This window comes from Typopeltis vanoorti, chromosome 15 (genome assembly GCF_054136105.1).
Source record: "Typopeltis vanoorti isolate ZY-2024b chromosome 15, IOZ_Tvanoo_1.0, whole genome shotgun sequence".
Classification (NCBI taxonomy): domain Eukaryota; kingdom Metazoa; phylum Arthropoda; class Arachnida; order Uropygi; family Thelyphonidae; genus Typopeltis; species Typopeltis vanoorti.
This window is the reverse complement of record NC_143563.1, coordinates 29,051,457-29,072,084: the sequence shown is the minus strand read 5'-3', so window position 1 is coordinate 29,072,084 and position 20,628 is coordinate 29,051,457. Positions and strand designations below refer to the sequence as shown.

Below are 20,628 nucleotides of genomic sequence, written 5' to 3'. Positions count from 1 at the left end.
TAGTAATAAAACAAGCGCGTAGAGACGGTCGGATATATGACTTTTTACCGCTGGAGATCATAGCAAATATTGACACTTCCGTTTCCACGGCTTCAAAAATAGCGAAGAATGTACAGACTTATTGTTATGTTAGAGATACGAGAAGCGACTAACAAGGGGTTTACTTTTGACTGACGAGCTGATAACGAAATCTGAAAACATGTTAAGTATTTTGCTTTACATCTGAAATCTCCGAATATTTAAATGGCAAACAATGCTTTCTTTCTGAGTATCTTATCAACATTTTACTTAAGAAAACATGTCTAAAATTATTGTTACTTCAGCAAGTTTTTTATAAATGTTTTATGTGTTTTCCTAAACATAGAGCTTTTCAAAACATGATTAAATGGATCTCCTTTAGCTAGTAGCCGAATCTCATCGCCTGTTGTAAGATTCAGCTTATGGAAAGCCTGAACGTAGCTTGAAAAACAAGTTCCGAGTTTGGATTCAGGAGAAAGTCAACCAGATTATCTTACACTTAATCCATTAATGATGTTTAATGATTTAAGGCTGGTTGATCTTCGTGGGTGAGATTCGTATTTAAAATAAAATTAAATTAAAATTCCGGTTAGTTTAATAACTGATTCTTCTGGTCACCTTTAAGAGAAACTGCTGATTCACCTTCAGGTGAAGTTCCTATAAATATTTCTTCCATGCCAGAGATATATTAACTGTGTGCCATCCAAACAGGGAACTTTCGTCCTTACGATGCTATACATTCATATACACAGCATGAATGAATTTATGCAGCGAAAATAGTTTATTAGGTTTCAAGCTATAGCGTGATAATATGCGTTATTTAAATGACACTTATTATCGCAATGTCATTCAAGTGACTCAATCTTGTATGATAGTGCCTGTCATGTATCAATTTCGCCAGTCATTCAAGGGTCTGGATGAGTAAAAGAACACCTTACCGAGTTCCGCTTATTGTTTAAAAACAAGTAACTGTTCTTCAGGAGGATTAAAAGGATGCTGTTCCTTATTAAAAAGATCTGTATAATAATGTGATCACTGTGTGGATGGTTGGATAGGTGGATGTGAGAGTGTGGGAGCAAGTCTCGACACTAAGGATGAAAATTTTATCCCTGCTTTGCAATTTCGCTTATTCCGATAACTATTGGGATGACTTTGGTGTGTTTAAGCCACAGTCGGCCAACTTCGATTGCGAGATCTCGATATTTAGTAATTTTTTCCAGTTCTTTGTTGTTGATGTTGTTATCATTGGATACTGCGATATCAATAATCCAAACCTGTCGATGTTCGATAATTGTGATGTCAGGTCTATTGTGTTCCAAATGCCGATCCATTTGTATTCTAAAGTCCCAGAGAATTTTTGCTGTTTCGTTTTCCAATACTGTCTCTATTTTATGCTGCCACGAGTTATCAGAAGTAGAAAAGCCATATTTTTTGCATACATGCCAATGAACTATTTTGGCCACTTGATCATGGCGGTATTTATAGTCAGTTTGTGCTATTTTTCTGCAGGAACTGATTGGCTGTTCTACAGTCTCATCTTTCTGATCGCATAATCTGCATTTACTGTTATTATTGATATTCAAAATGTTTGCTTTGATTGCATTAGTTTGTAATTCTTGTTCTTGAGCTGCTAGAATAAATCCTTCTGTTTCTTTTTTAATGTATCTGTGTTGTAGCCATTGCCATGTCTTGTTCACGTCAATTTTGTCCTCAGTAAAAAAAGTGAATGAATTCAAGGAAAAGTATGACAGTTGGTGCGGGTAATATGTGGCCTTCCTAGATGATGAGTCTCTAGCCCTTCCGACTTTTCTCATAATAATAATAATAAACAAATTCTTTATGTTTTTAAAGAATTTGTTTATCAAGTTGCATCAGTAAAGATAATTTACTGATGCAACTTGCCAATAAATAATTTATATATTAATATAGCTTTTATAACGTACTATGGAAAAACAATGACTCGAAATATCCGTTGTACCCGAGTTTGGAGTTTGTAATCGAAAATGGTACATAATTTTTAGTACGTCTGTTTTGAGGTTAGGCGATTCATTCGGATCCCATAAGTCTTTTTAGTGTGAGTTGCATATCAAATAATACCATCAACTTTGCATACGAACTAGTGTGGTCACAGATGAAAAAACAGGGCATGACATATTCTGAATATATCTAATTAATATGTACGATTTGAAGACAATGCCTTCGGTATCGATGGAAGTGTGTTAGAAAAATGAGATTAATTTAGTACGGTAAGCGCGATCCTCTTCCATGGATTAGAGATAATGATCTGAGTGTCACATGCTTCCTGTGGATCCCAAAAGAAAATAAATTAACCGCATATTTTTGGCATTTTTTTCCATTTTTCCTTTTTCTAAAGCCTGTTCATTCAGCTTATATCCATCTAACATTATCTTCTTCGCCAACCGAATATCCTTGCATTTGTCCATATGAAATTTTAACTCCCATTTCTCCCTCTACTCTTCAATGTTTAAGATAATCTCGTAAATAACTTGTGTCATCGGAACAATTAACTGCTCTGCCCAACTTCACATCGTCAGCCAAGAGAGAAATACTGCTCTTGATATTTGAACCTAAATCATTTATGAACATGTTAAACATGGATCATAACACTGAACTATTTTGTAACCTGCTTCTAACAGACTCGCTGTTTGAAGATCCTCACGTACACCCCTTGCTGTTGTATATCTGTCAACCAATTTCCCAACTATCTCATTAGTTAATCATCAATACCTATTTGGTATATTGAAAAAACAGGCCCTAATGTACAATTTATAATTTATAACGCTATCAAAGCCTTTGTAAAATCCCAAAAAAAATTTTTTTTAAAAATCACATTATTTCCCTCGTGACCGCTTAATAAAATCCTCCTGGGCTGTACTCAACAACTGATTCTCAACTGGATATGATTCCTAATTAATTTTTTATAACTTTTTCAATAACACTAAGTAAATTTATCGGTTTATGAATCTCCACATTATATGATGACCCATCTCCTTATGAATTAGAATAACCCTTACTAACTTCTCGTCAGAAGGAGCTGTTCTTAATCTCAGCGACTCACTGAACATGATTCGAAGTGGATTTATTAACACTGATATCCACCACTGTAATGTATTCTCAAACGGGACACTTTATTTTGATGGAGTTCTTCTACTTATTTGTTCCCCGTTCTCTGTATTCACATATTGAGGGATGATAGAGTAAGAAACTTATTTTGTTTTTATAGTAGATATTGATGACAGCTGCCCTCTGTTTCCCTTAACAAACCGGAGAATATTACGTAGATGTCCAATAGAAATTGATTACCATAATCTCCAACCCGGCAGATACACAGAAAAGTATTTTTCTGCGGTACTTTATAATAATAGGGAATGATGAACTGACTACTTGATCAAGCCATCGACATCACATGTAACAGATGAAGGTGTATCGATTTCACCAGGTCAGCGTAAGTTGTTCTCGAAGGAGATACCCAAGATGATCCTTGGTAATTAAAGTCACTTGATCAAGGTTATATTTAAGGAAATTATCGCCTCCTGTAGTCGCTGCTGTAAATATTGCCTGCATTAGGAGCTATCTACAAGGTAGGGCGTGTCGGCACACTACAGACACAATAACATCCACCCTTCTTCTGCAACTGACAGCTCTTCCATCATCTCACACCTACAATTCATCACGTCTACTCCAGGATGGTAAGCAGCAGTCGAAGGAATAAAAAAAAAGCTCCCACTTTCCATTTTATTTCATTTTGTTAGAATACAATGGAATGTGACAGAATATTGTGGAAAATAGGCGTTTAGGATGACTTCCATCCTAAATACTGGACTACGTTACGCCATGAATGACATCACGTGCTCTTTACCTAGGATATAAATGCTAGACTAATTTTTAGAGTTTTCAAACTAGAATGCAAAATGAATTTAGCCATTTATGGTTAAATTCATTTCGATTAAAATCTTTCAACTAATCTTTTAAGCTAAATTAATTTTGACAAGGGATCATTCAAGTAACCATTTATTATATTCATTAATTTATCACTTAAAATCATTCAAACTTGTTTCATTTAATATAAAGAACTAACAAATAATTTTATGGTATTACAAATAATAAGTTTAGTTTCCTCTTTGATGGTATATAATTCTTTTCTATCGAATAGGTAAAAGTAAGTAGACAAAACTATATTAAATAAATAGTAATAACAATTTTGACAGTAATATTTATAATAATTTTATAAATGAAATAAATTCCTTGGTATCACATATAAAAATTATAAATATAATTTTTGTTTAATGTAATAACACAAAATTTGTCTTTTAGGTATATTGAACTGAAAACTAACTCTATGGTACAATATATCTATAAATATACAGTTTTGTATTTTTTTTATGGATCTTCACTCATAAAAAGTTATAAACACATTGCATTAGTACCATAGATAGGCATTCGATAATCGGGAAATACTTTTTTAAAGACCAAATATTTTTGTTTGTTCTTTAGAATAGGATGCTGGCCTGGTTGACCAAGCAGTTAGATATCCGCTCTCCAAACAGGCTCCGATTTCGAATCCCGATGTGGGCATAGATGTTTGTAATTCTCTTTAGGTGTGAGACCAGTGCCCTGCTTATATTGAAGGTCTGAAGTGGCTTTAAAAAGTTCCATATTTGGACTCTAGAGTAGGACTTCCGGATTAAGTAAAAACCAAATAAAAATACAAATAAATAAATAAAAAATATTAATAAAAATAGGGAAAAATCCCTAGATTACTCATACGAATGTATTATAGGTTTAGCAATAACCTTTAGTGGGTGGGAACCGCATAAAAATAATAATAAAATAAAAACTCTGTGTAGAAAGGGAATCTGCGACCTTACAACTTCTAGCAGAACGCTTCACCCCAAAACCCTATGCATTACTGGAGTTACCAGCTGCAGTGACGTCACATGTGAAAAAACTAACTTAGAGCAGGATTTTGTTTTTTCAATCCACGGCCTCTTTAACAAGTGGTACAGTGGTCTCACACAGGGGAAGAAATCCATGACATTCACAAGCATTCATGGCAGGTGGGATAAGATAAATATAGACGGAAATAGTTCATAAATTTTCATAGTTAGTAATTATTGAAAGAAGGAAAGTTATAAGCTTTTGATAATTACAGTCTCCAGGTGGAAGGAAAATGTAGCTACTCATTACAACTGACCTAACACGCAGCGCTGTTAGATGATAGTACCGCCTCGTTTTCAATAAAGACATTCATGTCTGATTTTAAAAAAAAAACTGACAAATAGTTCCAAATATTATTATCAAAAGAGGAAATAACTAATCAACATTACTGTATAAATGGTGAATTCGCTTGGAAAAAAACAGGAAGTATTCAAATTTAGGATTTAGGAGAAAAATATTTAGGATGGAAAGATATCAGCTACCATGGACAGATATAGACCAAAGGGAAAAAAAGAGAGAGAGAGAGAGGAAGACCAGCTGTAAGATGGAAAGACCATTGAAGCTGGAACAGGTAAATGCCTAATCCTTGAAGAGAAGTATTCCAATTCATTATTTGAAGTCTCTAATACGGCAGTCAATGTTTTTCATGATGATTATCGTTCGCTACGCGATTGAAAATTAAAAATAAAAAAATATGTTGTGCATAAGTTATTCACTGTTTAAAAGTTATAAATAACATCAGATCCACTTTAAAATTATCAAATGAATGTTATTCAATCATAAGTGACTATTTATGGTCATTTCGCCCAATTCATTTTATATATATAGAGTATATGAGTCTCCATAGCTCAGTCGGTATAGACGAAGCTTTTTCGTCGGAAAGACTTGGGTTCGATTCCCATCAGTGACGTGAGGAACCTTTATCTGGTCACTTTCGACTAAAGGTTAGCCGGTCTCATATGGAGGTAGGGTTTTTTTTTTTTCACCTGGAAACTCGGGTTTTCGGCCCTCAGAACAGGACAGGCAACCCTCCCCGTGAACACACGCATCTCAGACATAGGACACATCGGGAGGCATAGGGCTAACCACCTTATCCTCTGGTTACGGTTGCAAGAATACGCACCTCGACACCGTAAAAGGTAGAAGAGGACGATTAAGAAAGAAAGAAAGAGTATACAGTATATACCGAAAGTGATGTCATGCATATCAGTAACAGCTTTACTCCTTGAAAGAGAAACTGTTTTCTTTCTTAATTTTCGCAAAATAAAGAAAATAAAATGCCAACTGAATACACTATCTACCAATAATTGTCCACACACCGCTGTTATTTGAAGTTACGGAACATTCCAGGTTTGTTAATAACATAAAAACCGGTACACAGATAGTAGGAAGCAGTATTTCATCGTAGCAGTTGAATACTGGTAGTATTACAACACGACGTGAACTCAGTGACTTCGAGAGAGGTGTCATCGTGGACTATCACATTGGTGGCATGTTCATACGTGTTATGCCGCTCAACTAGAGCATCCATAATCAAAGGTTAGCGATGTGATCAACAAATGGAGACGTTCTAGCATCAGTAATGCAGGAAAACATCCAACGCTGCTATCGAAAATGACTAACAGGGACAGGAGGGTGTTAAAACGGATGTCACGCAAAAATCGCTACAGTCGGCACAGACCATCCGTGATGAGTTCGAGAGTGCTAGTAACACCATGTTGGACACTAATACTGTACGAAAAGAACTGCATTTACTGGGTTTTTACGGAAGAGCAGAGGCACACAACAACGAACAAGGCGGCTTCTGGTCTGGTGCAAAGAGCGTGCGAACTGGATAATTGACCAGTGGAAAACGTACTCTGGAGCGACGAATGAAGGTTCACCTGTTTCTAGTCTACTGGCAGGGTGTGGGTGTGAAGGCAGCCTGGTGAACGCTTGTTACCACAATGTGTTGCACCCCCAGTAAAGTTTGGTGGTGGAGGAGTAGTGGTGGTGTGGGGCGCATTCAGTTTGTTTAGAGTGGGACCACTGGTCGTTGTTTGTGGTTCCACGAAAGCAGTTCGAGATTGGATAAGATGACAATGCCCCATGGCACAAAGCTGCAGCTATTATGGAATGATACGAAAATAAGGGTGTTAAGTGACCCCGGCCTGCACAGAGCCCTAACCTCAACCCTATCGAATGCCTGTGTTACGAATTGGAGCGGCTATTGAGGTCCAGAGCGGCATTCTTCGATCTGCCCCTGAACTTAATGCTGCTTTGATATGGGAATGGAGAGAAATTCCACCTGATGTGTGCCGCACATTGGTGGAAAGCCTCCCTCAAAGGTGGAGGAGTACACATAGGTGAACATACCAGATATTAGGGTTCGCCTGCTAGTATTAATTGTAAATTGCTAAAGTGTCCGGACAATTGTTGGTAGATAGTGTATATCAAATATACTATATTCCCTATACTTGCAGGACTAGGCTCCTAATAGTAAACTGATGGTCTAGTTGGTGTTAAATATTAGCTTTTATGCCAAACTCCTGCAATGCGAGTAGGGAGAGCTTGATTATCCCAATAAAAGTATGAAAGGGGATAGAAAATTATCGAAATTTTAAAAGAAAAAAGTTAAACTTTCAAAGTATTCCACTATAATCTCCTTGTAGGGGGGAACCTAAAAAGGTATAAAAATAATTCAATATGATTTATTAATTACCGATAACTGCTGCAAAATTGATCAGTTGGTGGCAATACATGACACCATGCACATCCGAAATATGTCTGCTTTTCTATGTAATCCAAAATAAGTAAAACAAAATAAAAACACATTCTTTCGCCAGAGTTATTAAGTGCAGAATAGTGATAAACTTTTCTACTTCTCACACATTTAATTCGGCGAGTTGACTCTCAAAATACACAAACCTTGTAAAGTATTTAATATATTATTTCATAAAGTAAGTCATATCAGTTCGAACTGAACTGATATGACTATCATTCAGTTAGCTAAATTGCCTCATTGAGTGGATTCACTCATCATTTACCCAAAGCATTAAAATGCATGCGATTTTAAATTAATTACATAATAATACAATTAAATTTAAATAATTAACGAATGACATTTGTTCTATCTTTTGCCATTTTCTCAATAATACTGAGTAATTCCATATGTAATAAGCTAAAAATTGACTTCGTGCAAGATTTCAACACCCTTCTTTTTCCTCACAGATGGAGTTCGACTTCCTGACAACCACAGACAGACTGTTTATCCTAACGGAACGTTAGTGGTCCAGTCAATGGAAAGGGTGGCTGATGAAGGTCGCTATACGTGTGTTGTTCGAAACAAAGAAGGTGACAGTGCTCAGGGAAGCTTACACATTACGGTCAGAGGTTAGTGCATGCTGGTACGTTAACGAATTAATGCTAACTGATTAATGAGACGCTAGGCGTTCCTAACAGATTTTCTTCTTTCTTCTAGTGAGACCAGTGATCGAGCCTTTTACCCTTCCGTCATCTGTACAAATGGGACAACGTCTTAGCATCACGTGTACAGTTACAAAAGGAGACCCACCTATAACGATTCAGTGGTTTCGAGACGAGCGCCAGCTACCGGTAGAAAGTGATGTTCAAGTTTACAATTTAGCTGACTATTCGTCGACCTTACTGTTCGAGGCCGTAAAACCGGAACACAGGGCTAACTACACCTGTGTGGCCACCAACCAAGCGGGATCCGTCCGACACAGCGCTGCAATGGTAATTCATGGTATGGCTACACTGGCCTACTGACATATTGTCTTTGTTATTATTATTTTTACTTTCATCCATTTGTATTTTTATTTTCTTGCTGACTTGTTATTGCCTCTGTGTGTGTGTTCGTGCGCTCCTAATGCCGTTAATATTTGTGATCTTAAAGACAGTTAAACTGTTTTTTAGGGATCATATTGTTGATAAATAAGTGAATTTGATGCTTTGCCCCTCCCCACTCCTCCTGCTGATTAGCCATAGTAACGTATACAATTCAAAGTAATGCTATCGAAATAACCATTTTTTATTTTTAATATTAAAATGTTATTTTAAAATAATCCGTTTCTGCTGAACAAGAAATTGTTTCTCTTGCAAGAAATTGTTTCTCTTGCAAGAAATTTTAAATTGTGCTCCCAAACGCCATACTAAACGTTTAAGAACTGCCTCATATTTAGCTTATATTTACTTATTTTAAATTTATTTTATTTAAAATACTCATTATAGAATTAGTGGAAGAGTATCTTATAAGCGTAGTTTAATGATGTCATAAACAATTAATGAAAGCAATAATTATTAATGCAATATACAACTCTGATGTAAATTAACATGGAAAACAGAATAAAAATTGATACATTAATAGTTACTTTTTTCGTGTGCTAATATTCTCTTTTTATGTTCACATGAATTTTAAGAATTATAATAAATAACAAGATGGTCTAATCTTAATGCTTTAATCTCAATGCTTTAAATATATTAAAATTTAAATCATGTTCGCATTTTGAATATTTTTTTTTAATTTTAAGATATAAAAAATCGCTTATCTCAAAATGATTCGCTGTTCTCCTTTACGGTCTTCTATTTTGTACTAATTACATTTCAAGCTGTGATCATTTTAATTAATATCATTTCTAATTTCACGTAATTTTTTATTACTTGTTGCTTTTGTGATCATCAATAATTTTTTTCTTAATTTAATGTGTTAATAACATTAGACTCTAACCCACCATTTTCCCTTTTTTATCTAATTTCTTTAAAAGTGCATTAGTGGTTAAGGATTTTTTTTTTTTACTTTGTAGAAAGCTTCTTTCCTTCTTTGCAGATTGTTTAATGCAAAAAAGAAGTAGAACATCTGGACGTCGCAAGCAAATCGACTAAAGCACATTTTAACAGGAAAAAAAAAAGCCTTAACGATTTAAAAGAAACAATCCTGATTTCGAACAAATTTAACTACACAAGAGAAAAAAAAAAAAAAAAAAAGAAAGTGCGCTCATACCTCACAATAGCCTCAGTGAAATTGGCGTACTGTCTTTGTTCTGCTATAAATATAATTCAATTACACTGAATATTACGTGCGGAGCCGTACCTCGAATTTTTTTAAGCGAATTATTTAGTTTTGTAATTAACAATTGCAGTATATATTACCGAAATGTCAATATTTCGATAAAAATAAATTGTGTGAATCATATTGACCATAACAAGATAATTAATTCTGTTATTTTAAGAGAAAATATCTTATTACGTGGATTGAAATTCTACCAATAAGAAATACGGTAGGAAAAAAGGGCGTTTTACAAAGAATTTACGATTTTCACTTTATTATGATTAAAGAATTTTTGCTACGATCGAACTTTTTTTATTTTTCCTGATAAAAACTCAATCTTTTACAGTAAAAATTCGCTGATAGATCTAGTACTTCTCGAATATTGCGTGCGAATGTAACATCATCTCTTCACGGAAGAGTTGTCGATCTTTTCGGGGAATTTCAGAATTTTTTTTTTTATAGCCTGCGAGTTGCACTACAGGAAACCAATCTAATATCCTGTTGTTCAACAGCGCTGAAGACTTCATTCACAAAATCCTTCGATATTGCACTTCTCGCCAAAATCAGAATTTGAGTAATATGTTGACTTTCGCCAGCGCATACTTTAAAAAAGGTGGTAATGATATTTGATTCCGATATTTGATTCTTCGGGTCACACGTGTATTTCTAATACAAATCTTGTTTTTCAATGTCTTCCAGTTTAATACATTCTTGCCTTGAAACTTTACTTGATAAATGATATGAGATCTATATATGGAAATAAATCTGTATTTAAATGAACCATTGGCTAAAACTTCAATGAATTATGTGGTTAGCATTCATTTTTCATGCCTTTAATGATATTAAAGCAAGTCGAGTGAGAAATCGATTTAAGAAAACTGCTGCAATTCTTGCATTAGGCTAACAAGAAAACTGATAGGAAAAATACTCAGCGGAGTTTGAAAAAGATGGTTGTATTAATATATATATATATATATATATATAGATAGATAGATAGATAGATAGATAGATAGATAGATATAGGAAAAAACTAAGAATAGAAAAATAAATTATATTTTACAAGTATATAAAATTCTTTTAAATATACAGTCAGCATATAATCATCTTTAAAAGTAATAAGTATGATAAAAGTTTAAATTTCTTGTTTAAAAGCAGTAGGCTGGTATTCATCTTGCATTTGTAACTATTTTGGTTAACAAAGAGAGACTATTTACTAATTTAATAAGCCAAAAGGCTATTTTACCGGCGAATATGTTAATAGAAAGGGGGATGGAAAATCCCTTTATGTTTTTAAAGCCGGGTACGAAACTCGGATCGAAATCCATAGAGTTTCATGCCGAAAAAACTATCGGCGAGCCCAAGTGTAAATGATCACTTGGGTAGTACAACACCAGGGCAACTCCATGCAAAGGTGGAGCAAGGTCCGTCACTAACGTTAATATTCTCTCATAATGTAAAACCCAGCTCCTAAGAGATGTATATACAGGGTGTTCGGGATAAATTTGACATATTTATAATTAATTATATTTTTCCGTAAGTTACATGTATTAACACACACTTCTCTTCATTTAAAAGTTTGGACCCTTCTTCATTCATATACAAGATGTCAGAAAGGATGGATAGCTGGAACCCACCTGAATCATGGAAGAGAATAACTTGTATCATGATGATTCGTGCCCGCCATCAAAATAAGGATATTACGACTGCTGCCCAATGCTCCCTGAATACAGTAAAAACAATCAGGCATGAACTAGAGACTTGCAATGGTGACTACGAGGATGTAGCAAGAAGAAAGATCCCTAGCAGACGATCTGATTGCGTTCGTACAGCAGAATTCCTCGCAAATCTGCAGGAACAGGTGTTGAAGAACCCTGGCATTGGAATTCGGGCTTTGTTCGTGGAGTTGCTAACTGTAGTCAAGCCCTGGATAACAAGGGTAGCCAATGGTAGGCCGTATGTATGGCAGCAGGATTCGGCCCCTTGCCACACCTCTGGGAAAAGTCAAAAATGGTTGTCTGAAAATTTCTACGACTTCACCAGTCCAAATGTTTGGCCTCCAAACTCCCCAGACCTTAACCCCATGGATTATTTTGTATGGGGCGCAGTTGAAAAAGACACCAATCGCACTTCCAGTAATACAAAAGCCCAGTTAATGGATAAAATTAAAACAGTTTTTGCGGCCCTTCCCAGGGAGACTGTAGCATCAGCTTGTTCGAGGTTCCGAAGCAGAATTGAAGCTGTGATCGATGCTAATGGTGGTTATTTTGAGTAAATCTTGTTGATAGTATTGTAATTAACTCTGCCTGTAATGTTTTTTTGTCAATTCATTAAATTTAATAGATACAAAGAAGATTTTCTTTTTCCTTACGAAACTGTCAAATTTATCCCGAACACCCTGCATATTGTTTTACATTATGAGAAGAGGTCACTACCCAGACCGGTTTCAACCTTGTTTGAGGTCTCATCAGTGAGACTGGAATATCAAGGTTTTAAGTGAACACGAACTTACATACCTCTACTATCGAATTGCCGAAGTGGTATACTCCTATATTTATTGTTAATTACTAATTTAATAAACCGAAAGGCTATTTTACCGGCGAATATGTTAATAGAAATATAAGTTCGTGTTCACTTAAAACCTTGATATTCCAGGTCTACCTACTCACTGATGAGACCTCAAAAAAGGTTGAAACCGGTCTGGGTAGTGACCTCTTCTAATGATGTAAAACAATATATATATATATATATATATCTCTTAGGAGCTGTGTTTTACATTATGAGAGAATATTAAAGTTAGTGACGGATCTTGCTCCACCTTTGCATGGAGTTTACCTGGTGTTGTACTACCCAAGTGATCATTTACACTTGGGCTCGCCGATAGTTTTTTTCGGGATGAAACTCTATGGATTTCGATCCGAGTTTCGTACCCGGCTTTAAAAACATAAAGGGATTTACCATCCCCCTTTCTATTAAAGAGAGACTGTTTATTGTAAACATTGTCTGCCACAGGAATTCACATTTTTATTTCCTATACGAAGATTAATAACAGCTGAAATCAAGTTTATGAGAAAAAGTGCAAAATATACTCTAGTCAATCACAAAAAAAATGAAGAAAAGAAATGAAGATTATGAAAGAAATAAACCAGGAATAGAAAAACTAAAGAAATATAAACATAAATGGACGGAACATGTTGAAAGAATGATAACAGGAATATCACCAAAACAACCTTAAATTAAAAAAAAAAAAAAAAAAAACATTAGGAAAAAGAAAACCAGGATTCCTCTAAAGATATTCAACGATGGCTTCTAAGGCCGGAACAGGCACTCTAGGCCTAAACCCTTGAAAAGCATGTCGTTGATGATGATCTACTATATGCGTAATAGTTGTATCGATTTTCGTTATATTAATAGTGATGAGCATGTTGATTCTCAGAGCATAAACATATTATGCAGGATATAAATGTAATGGATCTTCTAAAATATGCAGTCTATCAACCTAATCGAGACCAATTTTTCATTTTAAAAACTCATAAAAAATTAGTTCCAAAATAATTTAAAAAAAAAAAAAAAGGTCGTTTCCTAATTTGTGTTTTTCCAATTATCTCAGTTTTATGTTGGTTTGGTCACACTCTCATTTTGGAATTTTCAAGTTTACAATATTTAATACTTGTAATCAAATAAATATCACGATATCAAAGTGTTGTATTTTTAATGATATTTGGTGACATTTGACTTATCGTCATTGTTGTTCGAGAATCGCACGAGAAACTTAAAAAGCTTCTCGTGCTATTTTTTCCTAAGCGGAGTTGAACAATAAGCTAACATCACTTGAGCAAAGCAACACGCTCAGTGATGTTACCTTCCTATTTTCTGTCCAATAGTTGGATAGAAAAATATTTTTCGTCACATCGTGTTTGTGTGCATGCGTGTAATAGCGCACACCACTTGCATGTGTCACTCCCTATTATTTCATAAAGCTAGTTCCTAAACTTTACTCACATAACAGAATGACTTAGATGCCAAATGATTTAATAAAAATTCAGATAAATGCTACTGTATTTATTGTATAGTTTTATATTATCATTAACTGTCTGGAGCACTCATCCCTCTCAAAGGTAGCTTGAGATTTTAAGATTCACTCACATGATTTGTAAAGTTCCAACCGTAATCCTTGATCCTATTTTAATTTAATTTTTAATTTAAAACTTCATTTTAATTAATCACCTTGGCGTATGGAACTCTCTGATTTATTATAATTTAGGACTTTTATTACTGCTTATCTGTGTTCCAGTCTTGACTTCACAAGTTTAGAAAATCCATGAATTGTATTATAAGTTTTATCCTTTTCTCTTTGGGAAACTATCTCTTTTGATTCCCACTTAAAAAATAAAATAAAACAAAACATAACACCTTATAATTTAGTTAATTTAGTTTTAGTTACTAATATAGATGGAAAACCTAGCTAAAAGATGTTCCTCTGTTTTGATGAAAATTTACAAGAAAACAAAAGACGTTATTCTTCTCTCTGAGATTTGAAATTAACTATTCGTGTTTTCAAGATTAATTATGAACATTCTAAAACCGCACACCTCTACACATATCTTAATTAAATCCAATAACACTCAATCAATTGTTGATGTGAAAAAGCAATTTTTTTTTTTTTTTTTGGTTAGATGGGCGAAGCAAGAATGCTTTTCATATTCCCCGTTATTTGTAGGCTAGGGTGTTATTGAGCTATGAGCTCTGATCATGGCAGGAGGGTAACAGCAATAGCCGAACCTCAGTTAGAACTTCATTGGCTACAGCATTGCCATCCATTACCCTCCCTGGGTATCCATTTTAGTCGCCTCGTACGACATGCATGGGCTGCAATGGAGCTATTCTTATCCTGGCCACCACATGGGGAAAAACCTGAAAATGTTAGGACGTTTGCTTCTACTTATTCATAGTTCTATACAAAACAAATAAGGGTATAACGCATTATGAATACATAAGGGAACGGTTTTTCTACCCACAACAGATACAGGTTTATCATCACATTTTAATAAAAAATAACTTTGAAACCTATAGAGTTATTAAAAAAATTATAGTTAATTTAAAAATAAATTATAGTATAAGCTTTTAATAATATTTTTTATTAATTATTTTAATAATTATTAATTATTAAATATTGAATCATTAATACTGAATCATTTGATATCGTTTTAAACGAGGCTTTGAATCAGTATAACTGAACTAGAGGCTTTTGATTGTCTGATAATACATTTGGAAACCCATGTGATGAACGGTTTATAAAAACTCCATTCTATTGACAGTTCCCGTATAGTTTTTTAATACTCGTAAATTTTGTAAAGTTTTTCCGTTTCTCCTTTTTTTTTATTATTTTTTCCCTTAGTAGCGTAAAATTCACGATATCAGGGACCGAATTCTCGCGAACGGTGTTACTGTCTATTAAATCCTAATATGCTGCAAAAAACCTCATCAAATTTCGATTTTCACCAAACCTGTGTTGATAAATATGAACAGAGCAAGTGCACATACAGATGTAAATTGAAAATATGGAAAAGAAACCAATTATCTGTCCATCTGGTGTTCATTATTGTCTACTCTAACTTCCCTTTTCGTTTTTTTCTACCATTTGGTACATCTGATGACGGAAACATTTTCTGACTGGTGGTGTCTGTAGTCGTTTCGGTTCCATTCAACATCCATCCCCTCCACTTCTCCATCATCACTGCTCTGTTTCATACTGAACATGGAAACAACGCTGCTTACAGTAGTATATCGTCTGGTCTCACTGTGTTCAAAAAAAAAAAAAAAGAGGGGGGGGATCGCCGTCAGCACTTCAATTGCAGTTAAACAAGCGGAAAAAATGAAGACAAATTTCTAGCAATTTCCTTTCTGTTTAGCCTTCTTTTTTAACTCTCTGTCTTTCTTTTAAAATGACTGCTTAGATATTGTGTAGTAAGGGAATAAAGTTGTACGCACTTAAGGCTTGGTGCTAATCAACCAGGGATTTAATTAGGTTTTATTGATCACTCGAGGTTTGGGATTGTGCCAAGAAAAAATATATATAACAAAACAGTATTACCGAAGAGTGACTTTTAAAAAACAAGTCAGCAGCCAATTAGTATAAGCACATGTTTATTCCCACATGTAGAATAAAAGCGATATTTTCTATAATAGGTTTTTCTAATAGAGCTAGTTGGAGACCCTATAATTAACTTCCTACTTTTGTGAAAGAACAGGATTCTATATTTTCTTGAAACTGAGAAAATCCCGTGATTGTGGAGCAATATTTTAGTGAGATTATAAATAAAGATTCATCCATAGTTTCTATCCCGTATTGTCTATTGTTAACAAATGCTTTTCAGTAAAGATAAACATGGAGTAACGATACAGAATAGATCCTTATGAATTTTTAAATAAACCATAAGAAACAGTTTTTGAAAGAGAATAATTTACAATCCTTAAAGCATTATCTTATCTTTCAAAAACTGCAGTCGGCGAACAAACTGTAACATACACCATCAACAAATCTCTACAGTTGCTTTAACATGTTCACGAGTCGTCAAAATAGTATAGATATTATTATTATTATTATTATTATTATTATTATTATTATTATTATTATTATTATTATTGAGATAGAGACCTTCAGGGAGCCAGGGACTCATCGAGGGAGGCCACATACTACACTCACCAGCTATCATAATTATTCTTAAATTCATTCACACTGGGTGCACACAGAACATCCAATGACAATCCATTCCAATCACGCACCACCCTATGAGAGAAAAATCTAGTCCACTCCCTTCTTAGCGGCATTCATTCCCAGCTTCCAAGAATGCCCTCTTGCCCTTTCTCCGAACTTCCGTAAAATGCAAAATTCCATCAACTGCAATCCTGTATGACACTTTCAGAAATTTGTACGTCTCAATCATATTTTCCCTCTTTCTCCGGTTTTCTATTCTGTGCAGTCTACAAATTCTTAATCCGTCTTCATAATCAGTATTGAATAATCCTCACATCATTTTAAAACTCCCCTTTGCACTCACTCTCTCTCTCCAATATATCAGAATCACAACGGAAACCAGGAGACTAGACCTGCGCACAATAGTCCAAGGACTTGGAAAGAAGCAAAATGACAACCTTATCTTTACATGTGAACTTAAAGATAAGGTTTCAGCATTGTAATTGTCTTTTGAGTTGTATTTGCAATCTTTGCTACATGGCCCCGGAACTACAACTTGTTATCTACTAACACTCCAAGATCCCTAGCCTGAGCAAGAGTTTCTTCTAGAATAACTCCACCAATATAATACGACGTTCGATAACTAATCACGCCACAAAGTGCATGACTTTATATTTATTAACATTGAACTGACATCCATTCTCACTTGCTCACAATTCCAGCCTATTCAAAGTACTGCATATCAGCCACATTCCTAACTACCTTATCTATCTTTACATCATCAGCAAATAGCTGTATGTCGTTTGTCAAATCCTTCTCAATATCATTAATGTACAGATTGAATAACAATGGACCAAGCACTGAGCCTTGTGTGACACCACCGGTTATTATTATTTATTTTTTTATTTTTTTATTAATCTTTGACTGATTATGGGCAGTACTACCCACATCACGTCCAGACTTGATATAAGCCTAAGCCTTTACAAGTGTTTTATCCTACGCCTGTTCTAGTTATCATTGTAGTCATTCAATCGTTGGCATGCCACCAATGTGCCCTCTAGGGTCCTCAAGGAAAAAACTTTTATATCCTTCTGCGTAAGCCCAAGCTGTTTTAAGTCTTTATAACTATCTGCGCTCCATAGGCCATGTAAAGAGATGGTGGCGCTGGTAAACCTCGGAGTTGCCCCATGCTCCTCCCGTATCATACTAACTAGATCTTGGTTATTCTTATAATAGTTTACCTTATTATTATGGCTATAGGCTAGAGGGCGCTCTGTTCCCACCACCTGGGCATCAACTACCCAAACATCACCATCTCTTTTAATCACTAAGTCTGGCTTACGCAAACCCTCAGAGGCCCTATAATGTGGTTGTTCCACCGCGGTCTCCCAACCTTTGTTTTTAAAGCGGTTGTTCAGAATGGAGACCACGGCGTCATGCCTCTGCACGCCGACCCATGGGTGCGGAAGAAACACTGGGCTATATGAGACAATGTCTCACTGTAGTGGCAGCCATCGCTACAGTTGGAGTCGTCACTACCCCATCGAGCTGTGCGGGCTCGAGTTGGTAGGGCATTGATCCTCGTCCTGATAAGGTCAATATACTCGAATCCAGGGAGGAGTCTGGTGCCATTCCTTACCCAATCATGCTGTTGAGGCACCAGATATGACTCTTTTAAAGGAGCACCATCTACAGAAGAGTGCAGCAGAGATGCCCATCTCTTGTGTTCTGTAGGTGCTGACTCAATGAAGGTGCCTTTAGCCCGCCTAAAGTCTTCTTGTATAAATGGGCTATAGAAAGCCTCTCTGCAGATAGGGAAAGAAGATATTTCTAATTTCGCGATTCTGGACAGCCGCAGGCGTGGTATTACCCCTCTAAGTGATGGAACCCCGATCCCGCCGTCCTTCGTCCTTCATCCTCGCGTGGAAATATGCAATAGGGGTGTCAGGAGGCAGTCGGAGCCATGATCTCACTGCTGAACGGATAGCCCTGTACATTCGGGACAGTACCGAGATATATGTCCTACCAAGCACCAACTTGTGGTAAAAGCGAGGTAGGAGATAGTAGGAAAGGAGAAACAGTCTTTGCTGGGGCTTGAGAGGAGCTTTCCTCAAAGAAGCGATCCCAGCTTCTTTGAGGAAAGCTCCTCTCAAGCCCCAGCAAAGACTGTTTTCTCCTTTCCCACTATTCTGAGATAGAAGGTCTTCTGTCCCTTCTATCCCAGCTTCTAGGATAGAAGGGACAAAAGACCTTCCCTTTGGGGTGAACATGATACCGAGGTATCTCCACTCTACCAGGATGGTCAAAGCATGCAATGGCATCCCGTGCAGGGAAAACTCTATAGTTTCGACCTTAAGCTTCTTGTCACGACCAGAGGGGACAATAGCTAAAGATACATTAATAGAAAGGCCTCGAATAGAGAAAAAGTCAACTGCTCGGTCAAGGAGTCCCTGCAAGCCTGCCTTAGTAGAGGCTACGAGAATAAGATCGTCCGCAAAGACCATAGCATTAAAGGAAGAAGAACCTAAAGAGTAGCCTATATGGCTAGGAAGAGAGTGAAGAAAAGTTAAAGAAAAGGGGAGATAGAGGATCACCCTGGCGAACACTCCCTCACTGCGGGAATAGAAGTCGCACGGGATCCTGTAGTGATAGTGATGGAGCTCCCCAAGTATAGCTCCATAACATAGGAAAGAAAGGGTTCTGGACATCCAGCACTAGACAGCGCTCGAAGGAGAGCAGGAAGGGAGATGGTATCAAAAGCCTTTGGAGGTCCAGCAACGCCATATATAGAGTCTTAAGGCGGCGTAGGGAATCAGAGAGAAGAGAAGAAAGAAGATATATATTTTCGGCACAGCCGTCTGAAGGGACAAAAGCTCTCTGTCTATAATCATGCTGTATATGTTGCTGAAGTCGTTTAACTAAGATTTTATGATAGAGTCTAAGTATCACAGGGGAGATGGTAATAGGTCTAACGTCTGATGCACAGCTTGAAGTTTCTTTCTTCAAAATGAAGAAAGTTTCTTTCTTCGGAATCAAGATAGTTCTTGAAGCGCGTAGGTATGGTAGTATTGCTTTACTGGAAAGGAGAATGTCCAATAAGTCGAAGAATCGTCAGCGGCACCTTCCGAAGCCTAGACGCAGGAAAGCCATCAGGTCAGGAGGCGGAAAAATTGGATGGAAGAGCCTGTCTCCATACAGGGGATGCTTTAATCCTCTGTATGGAGACAGGCTGCTATATTTGAAGGGCAGGAATGGACGTCAATATCGTAGGAGTCATCATCAAGGAAGTGTGGAGGTGGAGCAGAAAAGACTGTACTCCAAAATCTAACAAAATCATCATGTAAGTCTGCTAGAGGTAGGGGGGAAGCACCATCAAGGACGGGTTTGGCACATTGCCCTCTATCCCCCCCCTTAAAACTTGCATACTCACATCCCACTTATACCACTTTTTGACATCTGTCAGTCAGCCATCCTCTTATTCACGCTAATATTTTATAATTCAAACCCATATTCTCCAATTTATGCAACAGTCTTCCATGCTGTATTCAGTCAAAAGCCTTAGCAAAATCCAAAAATATCATGGTGTATACATTCCCCTGATCTAGTTCAATTATAACATTATTATATAATGCCAGTAAGTTGCTAAAACATGACCTTCCATTTGTAAACCCATGTTGTTCATTGCAAAGCAGAGATTCCGTGTCAATCCGTTTCTGAATGCGAGTCCTAACAAATTTTTTGAAAATCTTCACCACCACTCCTGAGATACTGACTAGTCGATAGTTGGATACATCCCTTTGCCCTACCCTTGTTCAACGGGATTACCATACATTCTTTACATTCCCGTGGAATCTTCCCTGTTCTGAGACTCAAATTACATAGTCTGGTTAAAGGAATACCCAATTCAGCT

General features: G+C 36.1%; 1 protein-coding gene across 1 annotated transcript in view; it reads left to right on the top strand.

Annotated features, from left to right (window-relative positions):
* LOC150098552 (cell adhesion molecule Dscam1-like) overlaps positions 1-20,628 on the top strand; it is a 329,931-nt gene that overhangs the window by 158,185 nt on the left and 151,118 nt on the right. The window contains 2 exon segments of the mRNA XM_090405263.1: positions 8,188-8,355; positions 8,438-8,722. Coding sequence (XP_090261389.1) covers positions 8,188-8,355; positions 8,438-8,722 — 453 coding nt within the window.